Source organism: Equus quagga, chromosome 22 (assembly GCF_021613505.1).
Source record: "Equus quagga isolate Etosha38 chromosome 22, UCLA_HA_Equagga_1.0, whole genome shotgun sequence".
NCBI classification, from domain to species: Eukaryota; Metazoa; Chordata; class Mammalia; order Perissodactyla; family Equidae; genus Equus; species Equus quagga.
In genome coordinates, this window is record NC_060288.1 from 31,018,909 (window position 1) to 31,042,127 (window position 23,219).

Below are 23,219 nucleotides of genomic sequence, written 5' to 3' on the forward strand. Positions count from 1 at the left end.
ATTTCTCTGCTACCTATATTTAACAAATATGACATTTATTTCTAATTTTATTCTTTCCTGACTCATTTTTATAAATTTTATTTTCATTTCTTCCTTTATAGTTAATAATACCTGTCTTCATATTTTAAAAATTAGACTACTATTAAATAAGTTCATTGTTCAGTCAAAGCTGATTGTGACTATTATTTGAAAATATGGATTTCACTGAATTCAAGTCTAGAAGGGAACTGAAGAGAAAATATTCTGAAATACCACTAGATGAATCAAAACTTCATTTTAGTTAAGGCTCTCCAAATAGCAGAGTTCTACTACAATTAAGGCTAGAAAATCGGTGATTATCTTGAAAATAATAGGGTAAATTTTAAATAGGCAAATTGAATATAGTCATGCATGGCTTAGCAACAGGGATATGTTCTGAGAAATGCGTCGTTAGGCAGTTTGATCATTGTGTGAACATCACAGAGTGTACTGACACAAACCTAGATGGTATAGCCTTCTACACCCCTAGGCTACATGGAACTAACCTTATGGGACCACCGTCATATATGTGGTCCATCGTTAATCAAAACGTTGTTATGCAGCGCACTGTACTGCATTATTTACAATCATTATTTATAATTATTTATAATCATAAATTATTGACTTTATAATTATAAATATTTAATTATAAATTTAAAAAGGTAACAAAATATGTTTTCAGGGGAAATTTGTCTTTATTACAGTAGGGGTGAATGGAAGAAAGAAGTTGAAATGTAGATTAAATTAATTTCAAATTTATCAAGCTCTTTCAACAAAAACGTCTTGTAAATGAAAAGATTAAATGTTCTCCTAATCTCACAGTATTAATCTTATAGAAATAGAAACTATTATTTGTAAGGAGGTGATAATGAACAATTATAAGGACACCTACATTTCTAAAGGATAGTAAGCACAGTTTTTTGGATCATGAAGTCCACTGATGTAATTGCACACAACAAAATTATTAAGCTCTATAAGTAGATATTTGATAGAATCTATCTTTAATTAAAATTGAATTAAATATAGTTTATAATTATATATACTCAAATAGAGAACTCAGAAAGATAAAGAATTACACTGTTCTACCGAAATTTATTTATTCCTTTTCTCTTTGGTTTTTGATGTTCTTTCCAGTAGTGTTCTTTTAAAAAGCAACTTTTAAGTCAACCTTTACTTCTTCATAAGTAAAATTGTTACGTTGCTCTTAAGTTAAATACTTTTTAGTTTGCAATGATTTTTCAGTAACTTTTTTAAATGCCACATTTTATTATTTTAGGTGAAGCAGTAATCCATTGTTTATCTGTAGTGTATGGGGAAATAACATGATGAGTTAAATTTAATTTTGATATCTTTTAAAGAATAACTTGTCTAGTTTTACTTTATTTTATTTATAAGTATTCTTAATATCATGCTTTGCAATTACAAAATTAACCTAGAGCTTTTCAAAAATAATATACAATGAAACAAGTCCGTGCCATTCTAATCTTTTTCTTTTTTTTTTTTGGAGGGGTGGGAGAATTTTTGTTGAACTAAAAGATGCATGCAGAAAAATGAAAAGCTCAGTAAACTTTTACAACTGAATATACTCCTATAACCAGCCCCCAGATCAAGAAACAGAAGCCCCTCTGCCCTTCTGCTCTGTTAGTCACCCCCACCTCCCAAAGGTAACCACTATGCTGAATTTTAATAGGATAGAGTCATCCTAACCTTTTTTGAAAACTCCGTTTTGTTGATTTAGTCCTCTATAAAAATCAGGATGCGCCTTAGGACCATCCTTCACCAGATGATCCTCAGTGGAGACCCTTCTGGTCAGTGCGGGATTTAGTTATGACAAATAGGATCAGCAAGGGGAATCTACTGTGAGCAAATCAGCCATCATAGATGTTTTTGGAAATCAAAGATCCCAGCCTAGGGCCTAGTGGTTCCCAAACTTTAACACGTGTGAGAATAACCTGGAAGGCTTAGAAATGCACAGATTGTTGGGCTCCACCCCCAGAGTTTCTCATTCTGCAGGTTTGGGGTGAGAAATGCATTTCTAACAGGTTCCCAAGCAATGCTGATGCTGCTAGCCGGGGATCTCACTGTGATAGCTACTGTTCTAAGGTATAAACCTGGTATCAGATTGGCAGGGATTCAGATCTGGAAAAAGAGAAGCTTAATACTTAGTATTACCTAACACTCAGCATACTTTGTGAAACTCATCCATTTTGCTTTGATAACACATTACCTCTCCAAGTTCAACCATAAGTTCACAGTATCTCTGAATTTGTCCTAATCTCAGGTGTATCTCAGCAGCTTCCTTCAGTCTCTCCTCTTTAGTAGGCATCCCGATACCACCACCAAATTTGCACATCTTGACTGTTGTGAGTTCTTGGGCTTCCGACTGGTTAACAAGAAAACGAAATTTTCTGAATTTTGTTATGCAAGAGCTGGTGACAGCAGACGATCATAAAAGCATTATATGGATACACATTTTAAAAGCATGTAGCACTGGAAATTAAATATTTTTAAAAATCAATATGTTTCCTCTATAAAATATAACACCTCTTTAAACATAATATTTTGGTGCATGAAGAGTAGAGACTGGATGTGTCTGGTGTGGGTGAGGAGAAGCTAAATCCCACAGTCCTTAAAACTCACCAGGTGTGGTGGTTATATCGAAGTCCAGAGGCCAAAAGGCAGTGAGCGGTAAAGTGATACACAACTGGTGAAAAAATATATAAAGGCCTCTACTACAAATAAAAAATTACTGGCTCACTCTAATTGGCTCCTACACTGTCAATAGGTAACCATTATCGCCATTAAGTGTTAAGTTTGTGATTAAAGAAAGTACTTCTTTATGAAAATAACCGTTTCTTACGACCATCAGACCACATCCTTGGCACAATGTTCTCCATGCTCTAACAGTTAAGACAACCATTGATAGTTCATTGCAAATACAAAAGCTATTTCTTCTTTCTGGACCCAGCACTGGTTTGTTGTAGGTACTGGATATCGCTCCAGGTAAAAGGTAACGAATAATTTTGTATTAAAATTTGTTAAGAGCTATAATATGATCAGTTTTAATAAAACATATCTCAGAATACAGCCTATTAGGTTTCTGAGACTAAACTCAGAGCCATCCATATGGCAGGATCATCTGATAATAGGGTAAGCATAAACTGTTTCAAGGAATTCCAAGAGACCATTGAAGAATTTCATGAGATTCAGCCTAAGAAAACTATGACTGCCTTAATCTGTTCTTGAACAATTCACACTCTTACAGCTGGTTTTCACTGAGGATTTATCTCCCCAATGTTCGCTTATTTCAGTCTACCAACTCTAATTACATACATTTGTTAAAATTATTTTTATATTTTAATACTTAAAAGGCAAATATAATTTTTGCATGAGTATATCATATCTGCACACCTTACTTACCGTTCTAAATTTAATCAGATGTTTCAAATGCATTATTCCTTTACAGTAGTTCTGAGGAAGTAAGCTGTCATCTTGTCCTTTTATCACAGCAACTAAGTTCCATAAATTGTCACTGCCCCCTGGAGGCTGAAGAGGTGAATAACCAAGAGATACAGTCATGAATTAGAAACCCCACAGCCTTCCGCAACTTCAAAAATATAATGCAGGCGTATCTAAATTGAAAGACAAAATAATAGCTTTATCTCATTTATTGTTTCTGGTTTCCGTTTGCAGCCTTACACTGTACAGATTATGTTCAGAGGGACCCACGGAATTGGGATGATACATGTAAATATGTGACAGCTTAATGACAATAGTTGTAATCTTCACTTTGGCCAAAGGGAAAATCTTCATATTTAAATCCTACAATACTTACCGATAAACATTCTGAAAACCATCTTAGCTTTTTCATTTGAGGATTTCCAGTTAGTTTCTCTACTTCCTGTTTAATATCTCTTGAAGCTTTACCACACAATAGAGGAGGAGTGCCTTGTTCTATAGCATAATCTGGAGGGTAGACATAATTCAGTGAGAAAGACTGCTTATAAACATTATTTAAAAGTAAAATCCAATACATGCACATTTTCAATACCAGTGTTCCCGATAATTTCTTCCCAAGATCTGTCTGCCAGGATATTTATTTGTAAAGGAGTGATTAACGGTGTTAACGACCAGAGTCTCACTGTGGAGTCCCGGGAGCAAGAGGCCATGGTGAAGGGGCGGCTCGGATGACATGTTAAACCTGATGGAAAAAACAAAACTATTTTAACTAAAGTAAACATTGAAAAACATTTTTTTATTTATATGTACCTTATAAAACTTCTACAGAATTGAAGTTATGAAGAGATTTTTTGTTTTCTTGAGGAAGATCAGCCCTGAGCTAACATCCACTGCCAATCCTCCTCTTTTTGCTGAGGAAGATTGGCCCTGAGCTAACATCTGTGCCCATCTTCCTCCATTTTATATGTGGGATGCCTGCCACAGCGTGGCTTGACAAGTGGAGCGTAGGTCTGCACCCGAGATCCAAACTCGTGAGTCTCTGGCCGCCCAAGCGGAATGCATGAACCTAACCACTATGCCACTGGGCTGGCCCCATGAAGAAATGTTTTAAGTAACATTCCTATCTTCGCCCAGCATAATACAAGAATGTAATAAATTATTTAACATATTCTGTAAATACAAATACAAAATTGAATAACTATAAGAAAGCAAATGGTCCTGGATGAAAATGCTGAAATTATATTTCAGGTGGTTAATATCAATGGGGCACACAGTCATCTGTGAGTTAATGGATGGACGTTCTAGTTACAAGATGAAGAGAGCATTGGGGACCTTTCAATCTAGAATGTCAGGAAATGGGATTCTCTCCCACACTCAGGCCCAACACAGCCTCAGTTAATAGGCCATTGAGATGAAGCATATGGGGACAAAAGGCTAGATTAGGGTTACCTTCTCCAAGGAATCATTTTTATATTCGAATTCATCTACTTAGCCCCATCAAGATTTTGGTGCTAAAATGAGAGTAAAGTGATACACAAAAGATAAGAAATCTGATTTTCTGTACCCAACTCAATCATATTAAAAAACAAAACATTGTCTTAAATATCCAAGAACAGAGGTAGAGGAACAGCTAAATAAGTTATATCTACTTTATTATTGATTTCTATTTCACAACCTACCTCTGGAGTGATGGTAAGGGAAGGGAGGAAAATCCAAGCCATCATGTAAATATGTGCATGTGTGTTTGCATGTGCACATGTATGCACAAATACACCTGCAGATATAGAGAGAAAGACGCCACAATGCTAACAGTCATCTCCTGATAATTTCTGATGACGCTTTCTATTATCGTCTGTGTATTCTGATATTTCAATAATAAACATGTATAGTTTCTAATGAGAAAAATGTTATGTTAAAATGAAACTTTTTTATCAAATTAACTTTTTTATTAAATAAATTTATTTTAAAAGACATTAAAAAATATTGTATAGCTCAGAAATTATAACCATTGTTAATATAGTAAAATTTAAAAGTACATGCAAAACATTTTACCATATACATCTGCACCATGATCGTACACAGTATCCAAACAAGTTCCTTCTCGAGTGTCCCATACTTTTATAGTATAGTCCCAGCTGCCAGATATCAGCAGATAGGGGATCTCCGTATTCCACATTAATCCCCTCACAGGTGCGGTGTGGCCACTCAGAATATTTATGCAAGCGTCCTGAGTGTAATCCCAGATTCGCACAGAGCTGAAGACAGAATATTATATAAATAATACCGTTCAAGTTATAATTTCTCTAAAGTATTAACATACTCTTCATGGAGCACAATGATTTTTTCTTAGTATATAGAAAAAGCTTTTATGTTTCAAGATATGTTAAGACTCTCTTCTTTAGACAGATGGAAATGAATAATTAGCTAGGCTAGAGCTAACCTATTCCAATAATTTTTCCCATACTTTTACTGGTCATTTACTACTGATAACTAAATTATACTATTTCACAGTTTCTGTGTTTAAAAAATTGCTTTCTTCAAGTGAAATATCCAGAATAGATAAAACCAAAGAAAAAATACAACCAATAATATAGATACAATAATTTAAGAGCACTTAAATTATTGGTAAGTCATAATATAGCATGTATGATGATGAGTATTCTTTGAAAAATCAAATCATTCATATCTGTGCTTTTATCAATACAGTAAATCATTCCTTTATGTTTCTGTTAGTAAAATAAGTTGCTTAGTCAGTGTGGAATCATTCATAGATCAAACACAAAATTTAAACATAACTGGATAATTCATGATATTACTTGCATCTATTGATGGTCCAAAGCACAAATGTTACTGAAATAAAATTTGAACTCAAAGTCAATTTAAGATCTTCAAAGTCCAACTTTACTTGGACAATACATAATAATCTTTTAGTCACAGATTTATGTCAACCTCACCATACCAAAATATTAATTCAGTCATGCCTCACTTAACAATGGGGATACATCCTGGGAAATGCATCATTAGGCAATTTCGCCATTGTGTGAACATTATAGAGTACACAAACCTACTACACAAACCCATACTATAGACGGTATAGCTTACTATACACCTAGGCTATATGGTACTAATCTTAAGGGACCACCATCGTATGAGCGGTCCGTTGTTGACTGAAGTGCCATTATTTGGCACATGACTGCACTTCAAAGCTTATATTACACTATAAAGGAGATGCATTACATATTTCTATTTATTTAAGGAACATCTCTTTCTGCTTTATTTAAAAAGACTTCTTTCTTCTTTTTCCTCTTATCCTAGGCCAGTACAATGTATCCAGGCATATCATAACCTAATATTTTGGTGCTAATTTCTTATAAATGTTAGCATTTAAATTATTTTGGTTGATATCAGACTTTCATAAATAAGACTATATTAAGTGACTTGTATCAAAATAGTTTAATGTTATCATAGGAGGCCCTAGAACGGGTGTCCTTGCTTTTATGACATAAGTTAGATTAGGCAAACATCAGGCTTTGAAGTCCTAATGTATACTTTTTGGTCAAACATAAGAAAAGCTTTCATAGGCCCCACTCGACAGAAGGAGTGCCTGAGGCTTCGGGGCTGAAGCATAGTGTCTGGTGTTCTGTAACGAGTACACTGGCAATTAACGGTTCCCTACAATTTGACTTTTATTCAAAGGTGCTAGATAACATCAGCTAACACTCATCATCTATATGACCACTCAAGGGACCGAGGACTAGATTTTAGTAAAGCCTTTCAACTTTCATTACCATAAGTCAGTAAAATGCTTACTGCTTTCTGACAAATAGTGTCAAACTGTACTATGGAAATCTATCTTGTTTGAATATAACATATCGAAAAGATAGCAGAAACTTCCACAAACCCCCCCCAAAAATGTATAATCACTCTCATTTCTAAAATATCTTCTCTTCATGCTGAAATATATGCTCAACTTCTTGTATTCCATTCTTAATGAAAACAGAGTACAGCTGTTTTCCATATTAAACGTAAGAACATTATTAAAATTAAACTCTTCTCTATATTTTACAGAGATTCGTTTCAGATCTTTTCCCTTTCCCAACAGATCCTTTTAAAATTTTTGTTTCTGTTAATTTTGTTGCTAATAAGATAGAAATAGGCATTCATAGCCAGAAGAACAAGGAAGGAAATAGAAATCATGAATATGATGATAATAAAAGCATGGTAAAATTTAATCTACTTTGGGTTGAATGTAATTAGGTTTTTGTTAACTGCATACTTGTTAAGTACATATTTAAAATAATTCCACATATAAGTTGGATCATATAAATAAGTACCTTTCTAGAAAATTATAAGCTTATAATCTTAGTGACTAGAAAATTAGAATCCAAAAATACATACCCGTCATCAGAACCACTGCAAAGAATTCCCTCCCTCAGAGGAGACCATCTAACATGGAACACTTTTGCTGTGTGCCCACTGAACACTTTCAGTGGTTGATCAGAGCTGGTGGCTACATAATAGACACGAACACTTTTGTCTTCACAGCCAGTGGCTATCATGTCTCTGAAATACCATCAATGGCACATTAAAATATTTAAAAATTTGTTATTATTTGTTACTGATAATTTTTAAATGTACACAGCTCTAATTTCAAAACTAGAATTGTTTGCTTCCTAAATGAAGTGAGACTAAAAACTTATCTAAAACATCATTTGCAGAAACTGCTCTAGTACAGAAAGAGTTTCTCTCCCAATGTTCTCTTTTAAACAGTTGAATTTTTATTTTACCTATCTTAGATCACAGATAATGGTATCTATATTTCTCCAAGTCTTTTTCAAAATGTCCAGATTCATAACTTTTTGAATATTTTTCAGAACTTTATATTGTGCAACTATTGAGTCTTAAAAAGGGTCCTTTGGCGAGTGAGTGAGATTTGCTTCCTTGCTGGTAAGCATATTATTGATGATTACATGTCCTAACCACTGGTAAATTTTCCGTGGAATGGGTACAAATAGCAACGTTTCCCTCAGAAAGATGCTGGAAAATCTCCTCTCAGACCAGGGTTGTCTCATCTGACAGAAAGTCACAGTCCTGGTCTTCCAATTCTCTTTGGTGGCTTCCCCACCGTGAGGTCACCATACAAGGCTGGAGATCACCTTGTATGATCCAACCAAGGATCCTCTGGAAATACAGTACGTGGATATGATCTTTTCATGATCTTGGCTCATTTTTCTCAAGAGAGTGAGAGTAAGCTAAGCAACTATTTCTACCCTAGTGGTCATACTTGGAATACTGTTCCGAAAGCAATGATGAGTACTGGGCAGACCTGTGGAAATCATGCGCCTGCCAGAACACAGTTTCCCTGAGGAATATTAACAGTTATATAAAGAGCCCCCACACTCTATAGGTACAGAGGAGAAGTTACACATTTTGGATCCAACTGTCATCAAAACCTTCCCCAAACTTCAACGGTTGATTTTTGTCACATGGGTTATGATACTGATATTTACTTAAGCCCACATGCAGAAATATACCACTTTGCAAACTGGCCTGCCAAACTGCAAATGTGCAGATTACATCTGCCCAAGGCCCACCGATAAATGAGCCAGTTTCTATACGTGGGAAAATATATTTTGCATAATACCAATATACACGTATACATGAATATATATATATGTATATGCAAATACATAAGTATAAAATCTTAGAAATGAAATAATAAACATTCAAAGAATGTACATATAGACATCCAAATTATAAATTCAGAGATATCTTATGAGTAAACTTATATAAGTTCAAGGTGTTTTTCACTTATTACCCAAGACGCGAAGTGGAATATGAATAAAGCAATTAGAACATTTTAAAGAATTTTTTTAAAATAAAAATGAAATTTATTAGGTAAGCTTGGTAGTAAGCATAATAGTTAATTAAAAATGACTTTTTTAAAGAAAGCTTTCTTAGGGCCGGCACAATGGCACAGTGGTTAAGTTTGCACACTCCGCTTTTGTGGCCCGGGGTTGGCCAGTTGGGATCCCAGGCGTGGACCTATGCATCACTTATCAAGCCATGCTGTGGCAGGCATCCCACATATAAAATATAAAATAGAAGAAGATGGGCACAGATGTTAGCTCAGGGCCAATCTTCCTCAGCAAAAAGAGGAGGACTGGCAGCGGATGTTAGCTCAGGGCTAATCTTTCTCCCCAAAAAAGCTTTCTTAACCAACAAAGCATATTGCATTATTATCTAATTTTTATTTCAACTGGTCAAATACTTATTAACTCTAAAAAATATAGAAATGGAATGTGGAACTGTTCTGTTGATCAGACACAAGGAAATTCTATCTATTTGTATGGTGAACAAATATTTATTAAAATATTTACTAAATATCTTTTTTCAAGGCATAGTGAGGGTTAGCAGCACAGTGTTTTGCTAAGAATATATGCTAAAAATAGATAACACATTTGTTGATCTTGTGGAGCTTACATTTGAGAGAGTGAGGCAGCCAATTTCACAACTAAAATTTAATTTTATTGTGTTAAGTGCTCCCAAGGCATATTGTAGGGAAAACTTACCTAATATTGGGGGGCTCAGGGAAGACTTCTGTGGAAGTGGTTTCTGAGCTGAGAGCTAAAGGATGGGCAAAAGATATCTATATCCAAGCTGGGTGGGTGGTGTGGGGTGGGGTGGGAGTGGAATCCTAGATAAAGATGACAGCATGAGTGAAAGCCCCAGGGTGGAAATGAGCGGCGTAGTTCAAGAAGCTGAAAGCTGGTGTGCCTGGATGAAACAACAAGGGGAGCAAGACTTGGAATGGGATTTCTAAGGTGCACAGGAACCAGATTATACAGGGACTTCCTTGGAAGGCCTGTAGAGATTTTGCACATCATCCATCCTATGATCAATGGGAAGCTACTGAATGGTTTATGCAGTAGAATGGTGGTGTGCTCAGAGCTGTGTATTTAATGCTTCCTCCCACTGCAACCTAGAGAAGGTGGGGTGGGGAGAGAGGAAGGCATGATAAAAGATGTGAATTCTGGAATTGATTTAGAAGGTGTTTGCAGAAGTCCAAAAACAAATGTTATTGGCTTAGTGGCAGGGGGGATGGTTGGAAAAAGAAGAATATTTAGATGGAGGATATGACAAGAATTGGTGGCTGACGGGAAATGGACACTGAGAGATGATAAGGCATAAAAGAAGAGGCCAAGCATTCTGGCTTCAGAAGCTTTGTTGTTAGCATTATCAGGCCACTGAGATAGGACATACTGAGGGAGGAGCTTATTTTGCATATAACCTCTAACAGTGTGTTATAAATTCTTCTGTTTACTGGAAGAAATACATAGATCCATCATTTTGTATAATATGTGACTTGACTCAGAACAAAAGTGCAATAAGATTTTAATATTTTTTTTCTGCTTTTTCTCCCCAAATCCCCCCAGTACATAGTTGTATATTTAATTGTGGGTCCTTCTAGTTGCAGCATGTGGGACGCTGCCTCAGCATGGCCTGACAAGCGGTGCCATGTCCATGCCTAGGATCTGAACCAGCGAAACCTTGGAACACCAAAGCGGAGGGCGCAAACTTAACCACTTAGCCACAGGGCTGGCCCAGGTTTTAATATTTTAATATGTATATTTCCCATCCATTATATAGAAAAGCATAAGGTAATTCACAACATTTTCACAATATCTAAAGAAAGTTTGAATTTTCTTTTTTCTTTTTTACTGGGAAAGACTCACCCTGAGCTAACATCTGGTGCCAATCTTCCTTTTTTATTAATCTCCCCAAAGCCCCAGTATATAGTTGTATATTCTAGCTGTAAGCCCATTTAGTTCTTCTATGTGGGATGCCGCCACACCATGGCTACTGACAGATGAGTGGTGTAGTTTTGCAATTGGAAACTGAACCCAAGCCACTGAAGTGGTGAGAGTGTCAACCTTTAACCACAAGGCCATCAGGGCTGGCTCAAAAGTCTGAATTTTCAAACGTAATTTACATCCCATCACAGAGAGGCTTGAAACAGATTTGAAGATTCTTGGAAGTACAGAGACTTGAAGGATCAATTTTAGTGAAGGTTTGACTTGGATTAATATTTAAATCCAAGCTGATTTTTACATGGTAAATAACAGGATCTTAAGCAAGGTTGACCTTTCAAAACCATCCACATAAGTTCCACATCTGGGGAAATCATCCAGTGGAGAGACATCAGCATTAGATGCGGGGCAATGGAACATCATGGCAGGACAATACCATTGCACAGATTCCTAAAGGATTTAGAGACAGGGCACCTTTCTATGTAGAAGCCACACACAGATTGGACGGTTTCCATTTTTCATTAGTTAGCCGTATGCTTTTTCCTAAAGCATCAGAAAATTGTTTTGAAAGCAGGGAATCAATATTTCTAAGTCATGTAAAAACTTCATGGAATAAAGTTCGCTAAAATAAACAAGCAATCACAAGGCTAGGCAAGGAGAATATTAGCTAAAAAGAGTGATGAGCATTACCTATGGAAATAACATTAAACTCTATGGTTAGTTAAAATCTCTGAAATGAAATTATTACTTATTTCAGGAAAAAAATACTTACTTGTTGTTTTGGCTCCAATCACAACCAAACACGGCAGCTGGGTGTTTGTATTTGTGGAGGACTTTACCATCAATCATTCGAATAATACTGAAATTAAGTATAATACGTTAATAGAAAAAACCCAAGATTTTAAATCCATTATTCAAGGGAATAAAGCAAGAATTCAAATATAAGTGTTTTGGGATAGAGACTTTGTCTGCAAAGCACAAGGAACATTTAAAAGTACTGTGAAAATGATATTACCAATTATGAATAACTATATATACATCATATAGTACTAATTATGGCAATCGATTTAAATCAATTGAAAGGTGATAGATTTTGATTTTGAAACTATTTCTTATAGAATATTTTTTAATTGAGGAAAAACATAGTTTAATACATATATTTTAAAACACAATGATATAACCAACTTAGCATTAGATTTTCGGCTTCAAAATTTAGCAGTTCAAAATTTGTACTTAAAACACCTGTTGATAATGCTGGTTGCACGTACTATTACACCAAGTCCAATGTACATAAGTTATAACATTTTTGCGGCATATTGTAAGTGATAGAACTAGAAATTCAGAGGACTCCTACTCCCCAAAGGATCCTAAATACTTCAACAGCAAAAATAAAAGAAGCTCTAATACCTATTATACTATTATCATAACACAAAGGATGCTGATTCTATTAGGAAAAAAAAGAAGCTGTGTATAAGTTAATACATTACAGGGTTTTAAAAGCCTTTGGAAAAAACCCTCTAAAGCACCAATAGGCCCACCAAAACTTTTGAGTTTACTGGGGAGTGGTGGTGACACCTGCTTATGAACGTTTAGTCATTGAAGCTAATTACGTACCACCTCATCAGAAAATTCTTAGACACACTCCTGTATTTTTGGTATGTGCCAACTAGAAAATAGTTCTTTTCAATGGAAAAAAATAGTATTGTTATTTTTGAAAATTTTAACTTCCTGATAAAGATCTTCGGTTTCCATAACTACTGTCTTTTTCACTGAAATTAAAAAGTGAGGGTGAGAAAATTGGGCTGGGTATAGCAAAACCTACCATGAGACAAATGACTATCTTCTCAACAATCACGAGTGTCTATACACCTGTCAAAGATGACGACACCTATAGCTACAGGATAGCATTATTTGATTAAAAATATTTTTTAACTCAAGGCAATTCTTCCCTTACATATATTTCTAGAGACTTACTTTTTTCCTAGGATTTAACAGAATTAAGAAAGCAAATATTTCTGAAACACAGGGTCAGTTTCCAAAAAATGGCATTTCCCACCTGCATTACCTTATTCCTCCTTGCCAAAGGTCTTTATCCTTTTATAAATAATAGTATCTACAAAACTGTGAACAAGTTTCTAGAGCATGTGGTATGTCTTGAATCCTTTGTAAAACTGAAATATCATTCCATCCAAAATGTGATGAGAATTATTTAGACTCTTTGTGAAAAATTCTTAAAGTTTCTTTGAGGCAATTGAGTCTTTTGGTTATAAATCAGGTAGTATTTTCATTTAGAAAGCTATCATTGGTTTATTTATTTATTTTTAAACATCATTGCATGTTATTTATTACTGATATATCATAGCAATATAACATGTGCCTATGTGGGCTTATAAATAATACTTACAATAGTTGGTAGAGCTGTACAAACGGAATCTTATCAAATATTTTAATGTACGATGTGCTAATATGATGCAATTCATATTGCAAAATGCATCTTTTATAAACAATGTAATTTCATACACAGTACTTACCAGAAACCATCACCACTGCAGGTTGCTATTCTTTTGGAATCTTTATGACTCCAGGCAATGCAGAATATTCCATTTTTTCCGTGCTTCAAAAAATGCAAAATACCTATCAATAAGAAATAATTCACCCCTTTTTTCTCTTATTTATTTACTTCTTCTAAGTATTACTTTTCTATTAGTAACTCGCTCTAGATGATGCTAACAGAGACTTCACTGTCAGTAGCAGAAACCTGAGTACAGTCATGCATGGCTTAATCATGGGGACACGTTCTGAGAAATGCTTTGTCAGGCAGATTCACGATTGTGCGAACATCATAGAGTGTACTTACACAAACCCAGATGGTAGAGCCTACTACACACCTACGCTATATGGTACCAACCTTATGGGACCAATGTCCTATATGCAGTCCATCATCGACGGAAATGTCATTATGCGGTGCATGACTGTACATACTTTAAGAATGTGTAAAGCTGTCACACTTAAGAAACAAAACCACTGTTTTAAGACATAAATCGGGTGGCTCTAGTTCTTTCTCGTGAACGCTAGTGATGAACCAGAATCTGCTTCTTCAGCCATCTGTAAAATCAAGCTCTGCTTAATGCCTTTTCCTGTAAACACCAATCTGGAGCTGAAGGCAGCTGTCTATCTGCTTTCCAACCCAGCGCTGCTACAAGTGTTAGAAATATTGCAAGCAATTGTTATTACCGATTGTTCTCCTTAATTTCAAAGTTTTATTTTTATAAAAACAAAGGAGAATAGATTTGTGAGTATTCCTATAACACATTACTATATTTACAGTTTCCTCTGCATTCTTGGACTGGGGAAGGGTAAAGAGAGATAGTCACAGCTGCCATGATGAGAATTTTTAAAAACAGAAGGAATATGCTATACCTGGAATGTCATTCATCAACCGGGGTGTGGGTGAATAAAAGTTGCAATAAATCCATTTGCAAGTTTTATTTACAACATTCAAATCTTACATAGTACTTAAATTGTAGCTGCTGTTAAGGGGAGACTAAAGTGACTTTTTATCTTGACTTTTAAGGCTGTTTTACTAAGGTGGTCTCATTGCTGTTTTTGCCTCTTTGGGTGTCAAGGAGGGCAGGTTTATAAAGATGGATGCAAAAATGGAAGTAGTCTCCACTCATCCCGTTGAAGGAGGCGCGGCCTTCCAGCAGCTTTATCCCTGGGAACAGTGCACTTATGACTCTGTAACGTCCTGCATTTCCTTTTGTGAGGCATATATCACTTAGTTAATTAAAGCTGGCATTGTTAATTTTTCCCATATTTATTATCCTAGATTTAAGCAATTTTGATATTGGTCTTAACTACGCTATTGAATGCTGGGAAAGGCATGAACAGATGGGAGCGGTCCTTGATGCTAAGATGCTGTGTTGCTGGAGTCGGGCTGGGACTGTTCTCGTGCTAATGGACAGCTACTCTAGGTCACAAGATACTGAGATGCCATAGAAGAGATCAACAGATCTGACACCTAAGAGTAAAATTTTTGAATTTAAGTTAAAAGCTTGTTTTTCAGGTTCTCCTTTTCTTATATTACTATTTCTTATGGGATAAGTGTCTTTCTGGTGATGGGGAGGCAGAGGGCAGGTTAGGGGCATTGTTGAACTGAAGGAGTATTGCTGTTATGTAGAGAAAGGGAAGGATGCAAGTAGACAATCCTTTGTCAAAGTTTCCTCTTTTGAGAGCGAAATTGCATCCTGGTGGTTGATGAAGGTTCCCTAATAGTCTGCATTTGCAACATCACTTCAGTACCTCCCAGAAGCTCGAGCCTACCAGATCCTCAGAGGGACGACAGTCTTTTGTATACAGGTTTGTAAAGCCTCAAATATATAAACAATTTTCAAATAAGGTATTTATTTCATAAACTTTGACAGCAATCATTTGAAATGAATGAAATTTCAAGATACCGAGAGACAATCCTGGATCCTGTCATATTTCCCTCGATTCATATCTAATATACTGTAATCAGATCATATGTACTTTCTAAATATTATTGGAACTTAGTAAAAGGTGGGATGACAATTTAACTCCAAGTAGAAGTAAAAGTACAATCTGTGACACTCCAAATAGGATGAAGGAGGTTCTAGGGCTTGTCGTGGAATAATAGAATTCGAGAACTGAAAGGAATCTAAGAAATTATATAATCCAACTTCACATTCTACACGTGAGCCAGGTTCAAGGCAATAACGATTCTCCCTATGCCAAGAGCTAACTAGTGACAGAACTGGGACTGTAATTGGAGATTTGTTCTGAGTTTAATCTTCTTCCAACTATTGAATATTTGCCTGGATAACTTTATCAAGAATGACTCAAAATTCCTTTGAATCTCTAATGCAACTTTAGGTGAATTTTTCTCTCTTAGACTTAACTACATTTTTAGAATTCATTTTAGCAGCAAATGTCCTTTTGAATTTTCTTCTAATTGAGAGAACCTAATGCCATCTGGTGACTAACTATTGAATTAAGAGAGAAAAGCATTTAAAATATATGAAGCACAGTATAAGACATTAGGTTATTCAGCTAACAGTAAATACATCTTACCTCATTAAATCGTTGTACCATTTTGCCTTTTTTAACATCCCAAATAAAAGCACCATTTCGGGAAGTTGCTCCAGCAATACAATTTAAATCACCTTAGGAAACAATTAGACATTATGTGAAATGTTTGCCACAAATGTAATTCTTTTCAAAAATGTAAATTTTTAAAAAGTAAGACTTGAGATTTGCAAAGTAATTCTATTTAAATTTTTGAGATGAAATTATCAAATGTAGGTAAATATAGATAGAACAGTATAATGAATATATTCATCATGCGGCTTCAACAATTATCAGAATATGGTCAATCTGGTTCTGTCTATAGCACCTACTTGATTTTTTTGGAGCAAATCTTTGCCATTATATCATTTCATTAAAAAATAGTTCAGTATGGAGGTCTAAAAGACAGGGTCTCTTTTATTAACATAACCAAACCATCACAATCACAAATACAAAAATTATCAATAATTCCTCAATATTATCACATATCCAGTCAGTTTTACATTTTTCTGGCCAACCAGTAATTTTTTTTAGGGTTAGGAAAGTATTTCTGTAAACAGGACACACGGAAAATTTCAGTTTCTCTATTAAAAATATAAACCATGCTCTTTGTTTTGAAGAAATTTAAAAATATGTGAAAATCAAACTGCTGTTAAGTTAGTAGGTGGTCAAGGACTTAAGTGGTTTTTGCAAGGCAGTCACAGAAGAGGCTTTCTCCCTTAGAAGGAAGAACAGTTGTCATCTGCTATCCAGGAGTGAAAATATAGAGGAATTACTTTGTGGTAAATGATTATAAAGACTTAAGAAAATAAGTCCTCAGCATATCTCCAGTATTTTCATTCTGCTCCCCATTTGGGTTCTTAAATTATTAGGGAGAAGTTTTCATATTTATTTGCATGCTTTTTTTCTTTTCCTGTGATATCTACTCTAAAAATAGAGGAAATGAGGCAAAATCTGTATCTTAGTCTACCTCCATTCATGTCAACCTTCATCCATCTTTTAAAGTTCACCTGTACTTTCTAAAGACAGTGACTCAGCAGTAGCCACATTTCAAAAAAATCACAGAATTTCGACTTCCCAACCTTTTTACTTTCTTGAGGCAAATTCTCAAGGTAGAGAATGAAATAATGCTCTAAGTAAGCTTAGGCCTTATGCGTTATGATTCAAAACCACGGTTTTTACAGTCACAATTTCTATTTAAGTTTTAGGTTTGAGACTTATATACATCCTGTAGGAGGCAGAATGTTCAGCTAACAGCTGCTGCCGTGCTGTCACTGCACTGGTGGGTCCAATTCCCATACTGCTAGCCAGGCGGCCTGCTGTGAAGATGCACACTGCAAGGATGGAGAGCACAGCTTAAAAGTCAAACTGACACTTGTTCAAATTTTGGTTCCATCACTACTTGCTATGTTTACAATTTTGGAGAAGTTTCTCAACCTCTCTGATCTCAGATCTTCTTTAATAAACATTGGCCATCACAATAAAAAAATAAAAGAGAGATGGATGTGAAGAAGGGAGCAGGTAAGAGAACTATTAGTTCTCTTTTTGCTCCACTTCTTAATTAGTCAGGTAATTTTTTTTTTCAATTAGTCTTATATTTATAATGGCACTAAGTGTGGTCTGCTTAAAAGAACAAGTGTCATTGAGATTTGGAAGTAAAACTTTTTCTAGACCTCCTCCTCCTTGTAGGCGATGAGTGATCCATAAAATAGTGGTTGGCTCTTAACCTTTTCTGTCTCATGGACCTCCCTGAAAACCTGATTACTATGATAATCTTGACAGATACAGGCACATACGACATAAGCTAAAAATGATGCGTAAAATTCCAAGAGATTCCCAGAGTCTCTGAAGATGTCTAAAACCCTTGAAAGCTCATAAATCTAAGGCTAAAAATCCCTGTATAAGAGGAGATAAGATAAAAAAATAAGCTATATCCTGGTTATACGTAGGTTTTAAATATGTTACTATTAGGATCAATAACTAAAGCACTCTACATACTTTATAAAGTGAAAAAATCATTTAAGTGTGTACAATTATTTATTATAGAGAAATAATGGTTTGGGAGAAAATGTCAAAGATTTCATGGGACATCTCTTCTCTCCTTTATGTACAGGAAGGTGCAAAGATAGCACCTTTCTGAGATCAAAGATGATAGTATGGCATAAACGTCCTTCAATATTACAAAAGTGGGATTTATACAGAATTACATGGTCACCATCGAACTGTGATGATACATAATCATTGAATTTACAAAACAAATGTATCAGGGAAAGATATGTATTGAAATTTTTAGAAAATAAATGTTTAATTTTCATATATTTGATTCACATGAAAATTTTAAGGAAAACTTCTATGATGTAAAACGTGTTATACCTTTAAAGGCATACCTATGCACATGCAGCTAAATTAGCTGGGTCAAGATCATGCTGAGTTACTGTGGCTTTTCTATATGATGATGTCAGATAGAAGGGCCTAGAAAGCAAAGTGCCTGTGCCCACAAAAACGGAACCTACAAATATGTTGGTGTTAATTTGCCTCTACGATCATTTGGAGCAAGATGGCATTGAGAGGAAGAAAAAGTTCGGAAACTCCTTTAATTGCATTCCTGATTTTCATTAAATACTTCTTACCTGGAGCCCATGAGAGGGAATAAATGACCCCTTCATTCCCTGGGGAAGTGTACACTGCTGTTAATGTGTTTATATCCCAGACTTTGATAGTGCCATCGAACGACGCTGTTGCTAAAAGATTGGGATCATCAGGTTTGAATTTGCAGTCAAAGATAGTCTCCACATGTCCCTAGGAAAGCAGCATTAAAAAGTCACAGCTACTGAGGGAAACTCACATTATTAATAAACAAACCATAATGTATAATCAAGTGGCTATGGGTTTTCCAAATATTAACGCAAAAATATCTAGGCAATCCAAAACATACAAAAGTGGAATCACCGTTGTGACGGAACGGTCTCTGTGCTGTTAGTACTGTACCATTTTGTACAGACCTAGATTTTATTCAGCCACAGTTCCTCAGTTCAGCAACTAAATACAAAGATGTTGAAAAGTCTCATTTTCCAACTTTGGTTCAATGCAAAACATACCTTTTCTGATTATCATATACCAGATACTATGCTAGAAATTTCTAAAGCAATGAACTATTAATAGTTACTATGTCATTCTGAAAGTATACTAAAAGACCAAGATAAAACTGAAACTAAAAGTTTTTTAATGCAATTATTCCTTTTTTTTATACCAATGACATACTCCAAAAGAACTTCACAATTTTTGGCAGAAATAAGAAGAATTCGGCATGGCCTCAATTTTTAATGAATCTTGTTCCAAAATTTTCTAGCAAGTTTATTCTTTGGAACTCGAAATACTTGTTCCTGTTACATGGTGATTTGGATCTGAACATCCCACGAAACTGTAAAGTGGTTTATACAAATATATGTAAACACACACTTGTAAAGCAGAGTTTAATGACTATGTGCCTATGGGAAAATCTGTTAAGAATCTGTCATAAATAGCCAGCTACCACTTGTCTTCTCCCAAACATTGGGAAATTGGAATTGAAACGCCTACTCCAAGTGGCAGAAACTATAACATGCTGGATCTTAGAGAGATCCAGAGACACTTAGAGCCCAGGGACAGAACCTTCTACTCTCAGATTCTCTAGTAAAGGCACAGAGGGAGTCCTGTACACACAGTGTCCTTCCATTGATACCAGAAGCCACCACCTTCAGGAGGCTGCACAAAAGCTGCAAGTCTCCCCTTCAGGTGGGAGGGAGAGGACAGAAAACGGCCAAGTTCGCAAGAGGGAAGAGAGCTTGGTGCAGTCCCAGGTTCACCGTGCTGGAGCTGTTCCAGGTCGTCACTTCCAATGTTCAGAACATGCTTACAGCAGGGACTGCCTGTATGTGTGTTTTTAAATGTTAGTTCACTGCTGTGCCTTCAAATTTCATTTTTAAAATTTGAAAAATCATATAGTAAGAACTAAATTGCGAATATTTCTTTTTTCTTTCATTTTTTGTGAGGAAGACTGACCCTGAGGTAACATCTGTTGCCAATCCTCCTCTTTTTTGCTTGAGGACGACTGTCACTGAGTTAACATCTGTGGCAATCACCCCATATTTTATGTGAGATGCCACCACAGCATGGATTGACTGTGCTGGGGATCCGAACCCGCCAACACCAGGCACAGAAGCAGAGTGCACGAACTTAACCACTACACCACCGGGCCAGCCCCTGTTTTCTTCTTATCAGGAGGAAGGTGGGGATGAAGGGAAAATTTTGAAGCGTTTTTCTTAATTTTAATCAAGCAAATGTTCATGTGGAAGTACACCTTTTAGAAAGTACATCAATAAGATTTTTCTTATCCCATGCAATTTGAAATCTTGGGAGATGCTTCACGCACACAACACATCAGAGTCAGATGTTTCTTCTTGAAGCACTTTTAGTAATCTCAAATTTGGGTCTGTGTTAAGGATGAGAGAAATTATAAGGAAAAAAATCACTCTCTTCTGATTGGCAGATATTTTTAAAGTGAGAAGAGCCACTGAAATAATTTATCATTAAGGAATATTTTAATTTTTATTAGAATTATATACTTAACATAGTTTTAAAAATAAAACATATTTTAATATGAGGATATACACTCAATAGAAAATCTATTGAATTTAGATTGCATGACTTTGCCTTTGCTAATATAAATTTTTATAGATTTAAATGTATTCTCATATTTTTCTCTCTTCCCTCATAATTTTTTTTAAAAGTAAATTAATTTATGGTAATTTGAAGTATAGAAAAAGTTTGCTATACTAGGAAAGAATTTACATGGAGAGAAAATTCAATAATCTAAAGAATATCTACAAAGGAAATATTTTAAAGTGACTAAGCTATACATTATTACGAAACTATTTTCACCATAGTTCAATTTTTTAGTTTGAAGACCAAATTAAATTAGTTCTGAAAGGATACAGCATTATTGATTCTTTCCTCTTTTTTTTACAAGGGCAATTATAGCTCTAGACTCCTTTTCTAAGTTTTTCCACAGAAAATCAATTAACATTTAAAATTTTCTTAAATGTTTACATCAGTCTAGTTCAAACTTGTACGAAAAAGGGGCATTCTTATAAACTCTGATTTAGGGAGAATTAAGGGGGATGATTCTTGGCAAATGTTAATTACAACACAATATACATTATTAGACGCCTTCGTTCATTCATTCAACAAAACTTAATAAAGTCTTGCTATGTGCCAGGCACTAGTTTTAGGTACTGGGGATAAAGCATAGAACAAAAGCAGACAAAAATGTGAGTCCACAGCCAGGCTGCATTCTATTTCATATAGAGGCTTAAAGATCATAAGAATAGAAGTTCATAGAATCATAGAGCCATTATAATGATTCCATAATAGAAATGAGTCTTTGAAAACACTTAATCCAATCTTGCTCATTTCACAGATAAAAACAGTAAAGCTTGGAGTAACTGACAGAGATGGACTCATCCTTCCTCCTGAAAGAATATTCTATTTCTCACTTTGTTTCCAAAATATAGTACAGTAGTGTAATTTTCCAACAGTATACTCAGAATTTACATGGTCCACACAAAAACAGGAAAACTACCAAATGCAGAGTACTCATGATAAGCTAAGTGGATATTAATATTTAAAGGAGTTTAATGTTTAAAATCTAAAGAATTTTAATAGTTTTGTCATCATTCTATACATTTTTCTAAAATGTTTCAGCCAACCAAGATAAAGTCCTAACATATGATTCTCTACAAAAATAATTTTAACAATATTTATATGTAAGTCAATGTACACATCATGAGCTTACACAAAATAAGCCTTGTGGATAAAAGAAGGAATGGCTACAGACGTACCAAGTCCCGAAGGAAATCCCATTTCTTGGCTCCCATGTCATACAGGCCAACCCCCCCGTCCAAGAAACAGCACACAGCGTGACCAGGAGGCAGAGAAAACGCTTGATTCTGTGTCAGAGCTGGGGGTGGAAGTGCTTCACTTGTTGAGGATGTGTGATGATTTCTGGCTGGAGATTGAATTGAAACTAAAAATGGAAAAGAATAAGCAAGTAAACATTTATGCCAAGAGCTTCCCATATGCTGGAATAAAACTACAGGGCTTATTTATAAAGCTGCTCCTTTGTTTTCTTTTATCCAGAATTTATATCCATGAACCATTAAGCAAGGATGAGATTTTCTGCCACAGAAGTACTTTTGCAGCATTACTAAAAATATATACATATATACATAGAGACAAAATTGGATATTACTTTGAAAAGGACTGTGTAGAAGTTCAGGTGGAACAAAATGGATGAAAATTAGCGTGTGAGGAATCACAATATGTTGTGAATATTTGGTTTCTTATCTCCCTAAAAATTAAAGCACAGCACGATTATTTTTGAACTAGAACCTGCTTTCAAAATGCTGATATAATAGCTTACATCCCCTCTACACACACAAACACACATGCATGTGGACTTTTTTCTTTTAAAGCTAAGAACTCTCTTCCACTAATTTCTAACCCAATGAAAATAATTATTTTTGAGATTATTTATAATTCACTTCAATTTGGCACCTCAAATTAAGACTCACAACAGTCTGACATACATTCGCACCTCAATTTTTCTTGCTTCTTCCTCAGTTTTATTTTTACCGTTCATAGACTTCCATTTCTCCAACTTTGAATTATATAAATGGCCCCTGGTTTTGCTATTTTATGTATATTCTTTATTCCCTATTTTCTCTTCTTCAAGAAGCTTTTCCTTAGAATGTAAATATTCTCTTGCAAACATAATTCAAAATAATCATACCACTGTAAATTATCAGA

General features: G+C 35.1%; 1 protein-coding gene across 3 annotated transcripts in view; it reads right to left on the reverse strand.

The window, feature by feature from the left end:
* Positions 1–23,219, reverse strand: part of WDR17 (WD repeat domain 17) — a 100,984-nt gene that overhangs the window by 26,856 nt on the left and 50,909 nt on the right. For all 3 annotated transcript variants that reach the window (XR_006886659.1, XM_046648634.1, XM_046648635.1), the window contains exons 8-18: positions 22,253–22,437; positions 19,004–19,172; positions 16,380–16,471; positions 13,820–13,902; positions 12,061–12,147; positions 7,876–8,040; positions 5,530–5,732; positions 4,070–4,219; positions 3,854–3,984; positions 3,439–3,564; positions 2,246–2,401 (exon numbers count right to left, since the gene is read on the reverse strand). Coding sequence is in view for 2 of the 3 variants with exons in the window: in XM_046648634.1 (XP_046504590.1) it covers positions 2,246–2,401; positions 3,439–3,564; positions 3,854–3,984; positions 4,070–4,219; positions 5,530–5,732; positions 7,876–8,040; positions 12,061–12,147; positions 13,820–13,902; positions 16,380–16,471; positions 19,004–19,172; positions 22,253–22,437 (1,547 nt within the window). In the remaining variant the exon portion in view is untranslated. The remainder of the gene's footprint in view (positions 1–2,245; positions 2,402–3,438; positions 3,565–3,853; positions 3,985–4,069; positions 4,220–5,529; positions 5,733–7,875; positions 8,041–12,060; positions 12,148–13,819; positions 13,903–16,379; positions 16,472–19,003; positions 19,173–22,252; positions 22,438–23,219) is intronic.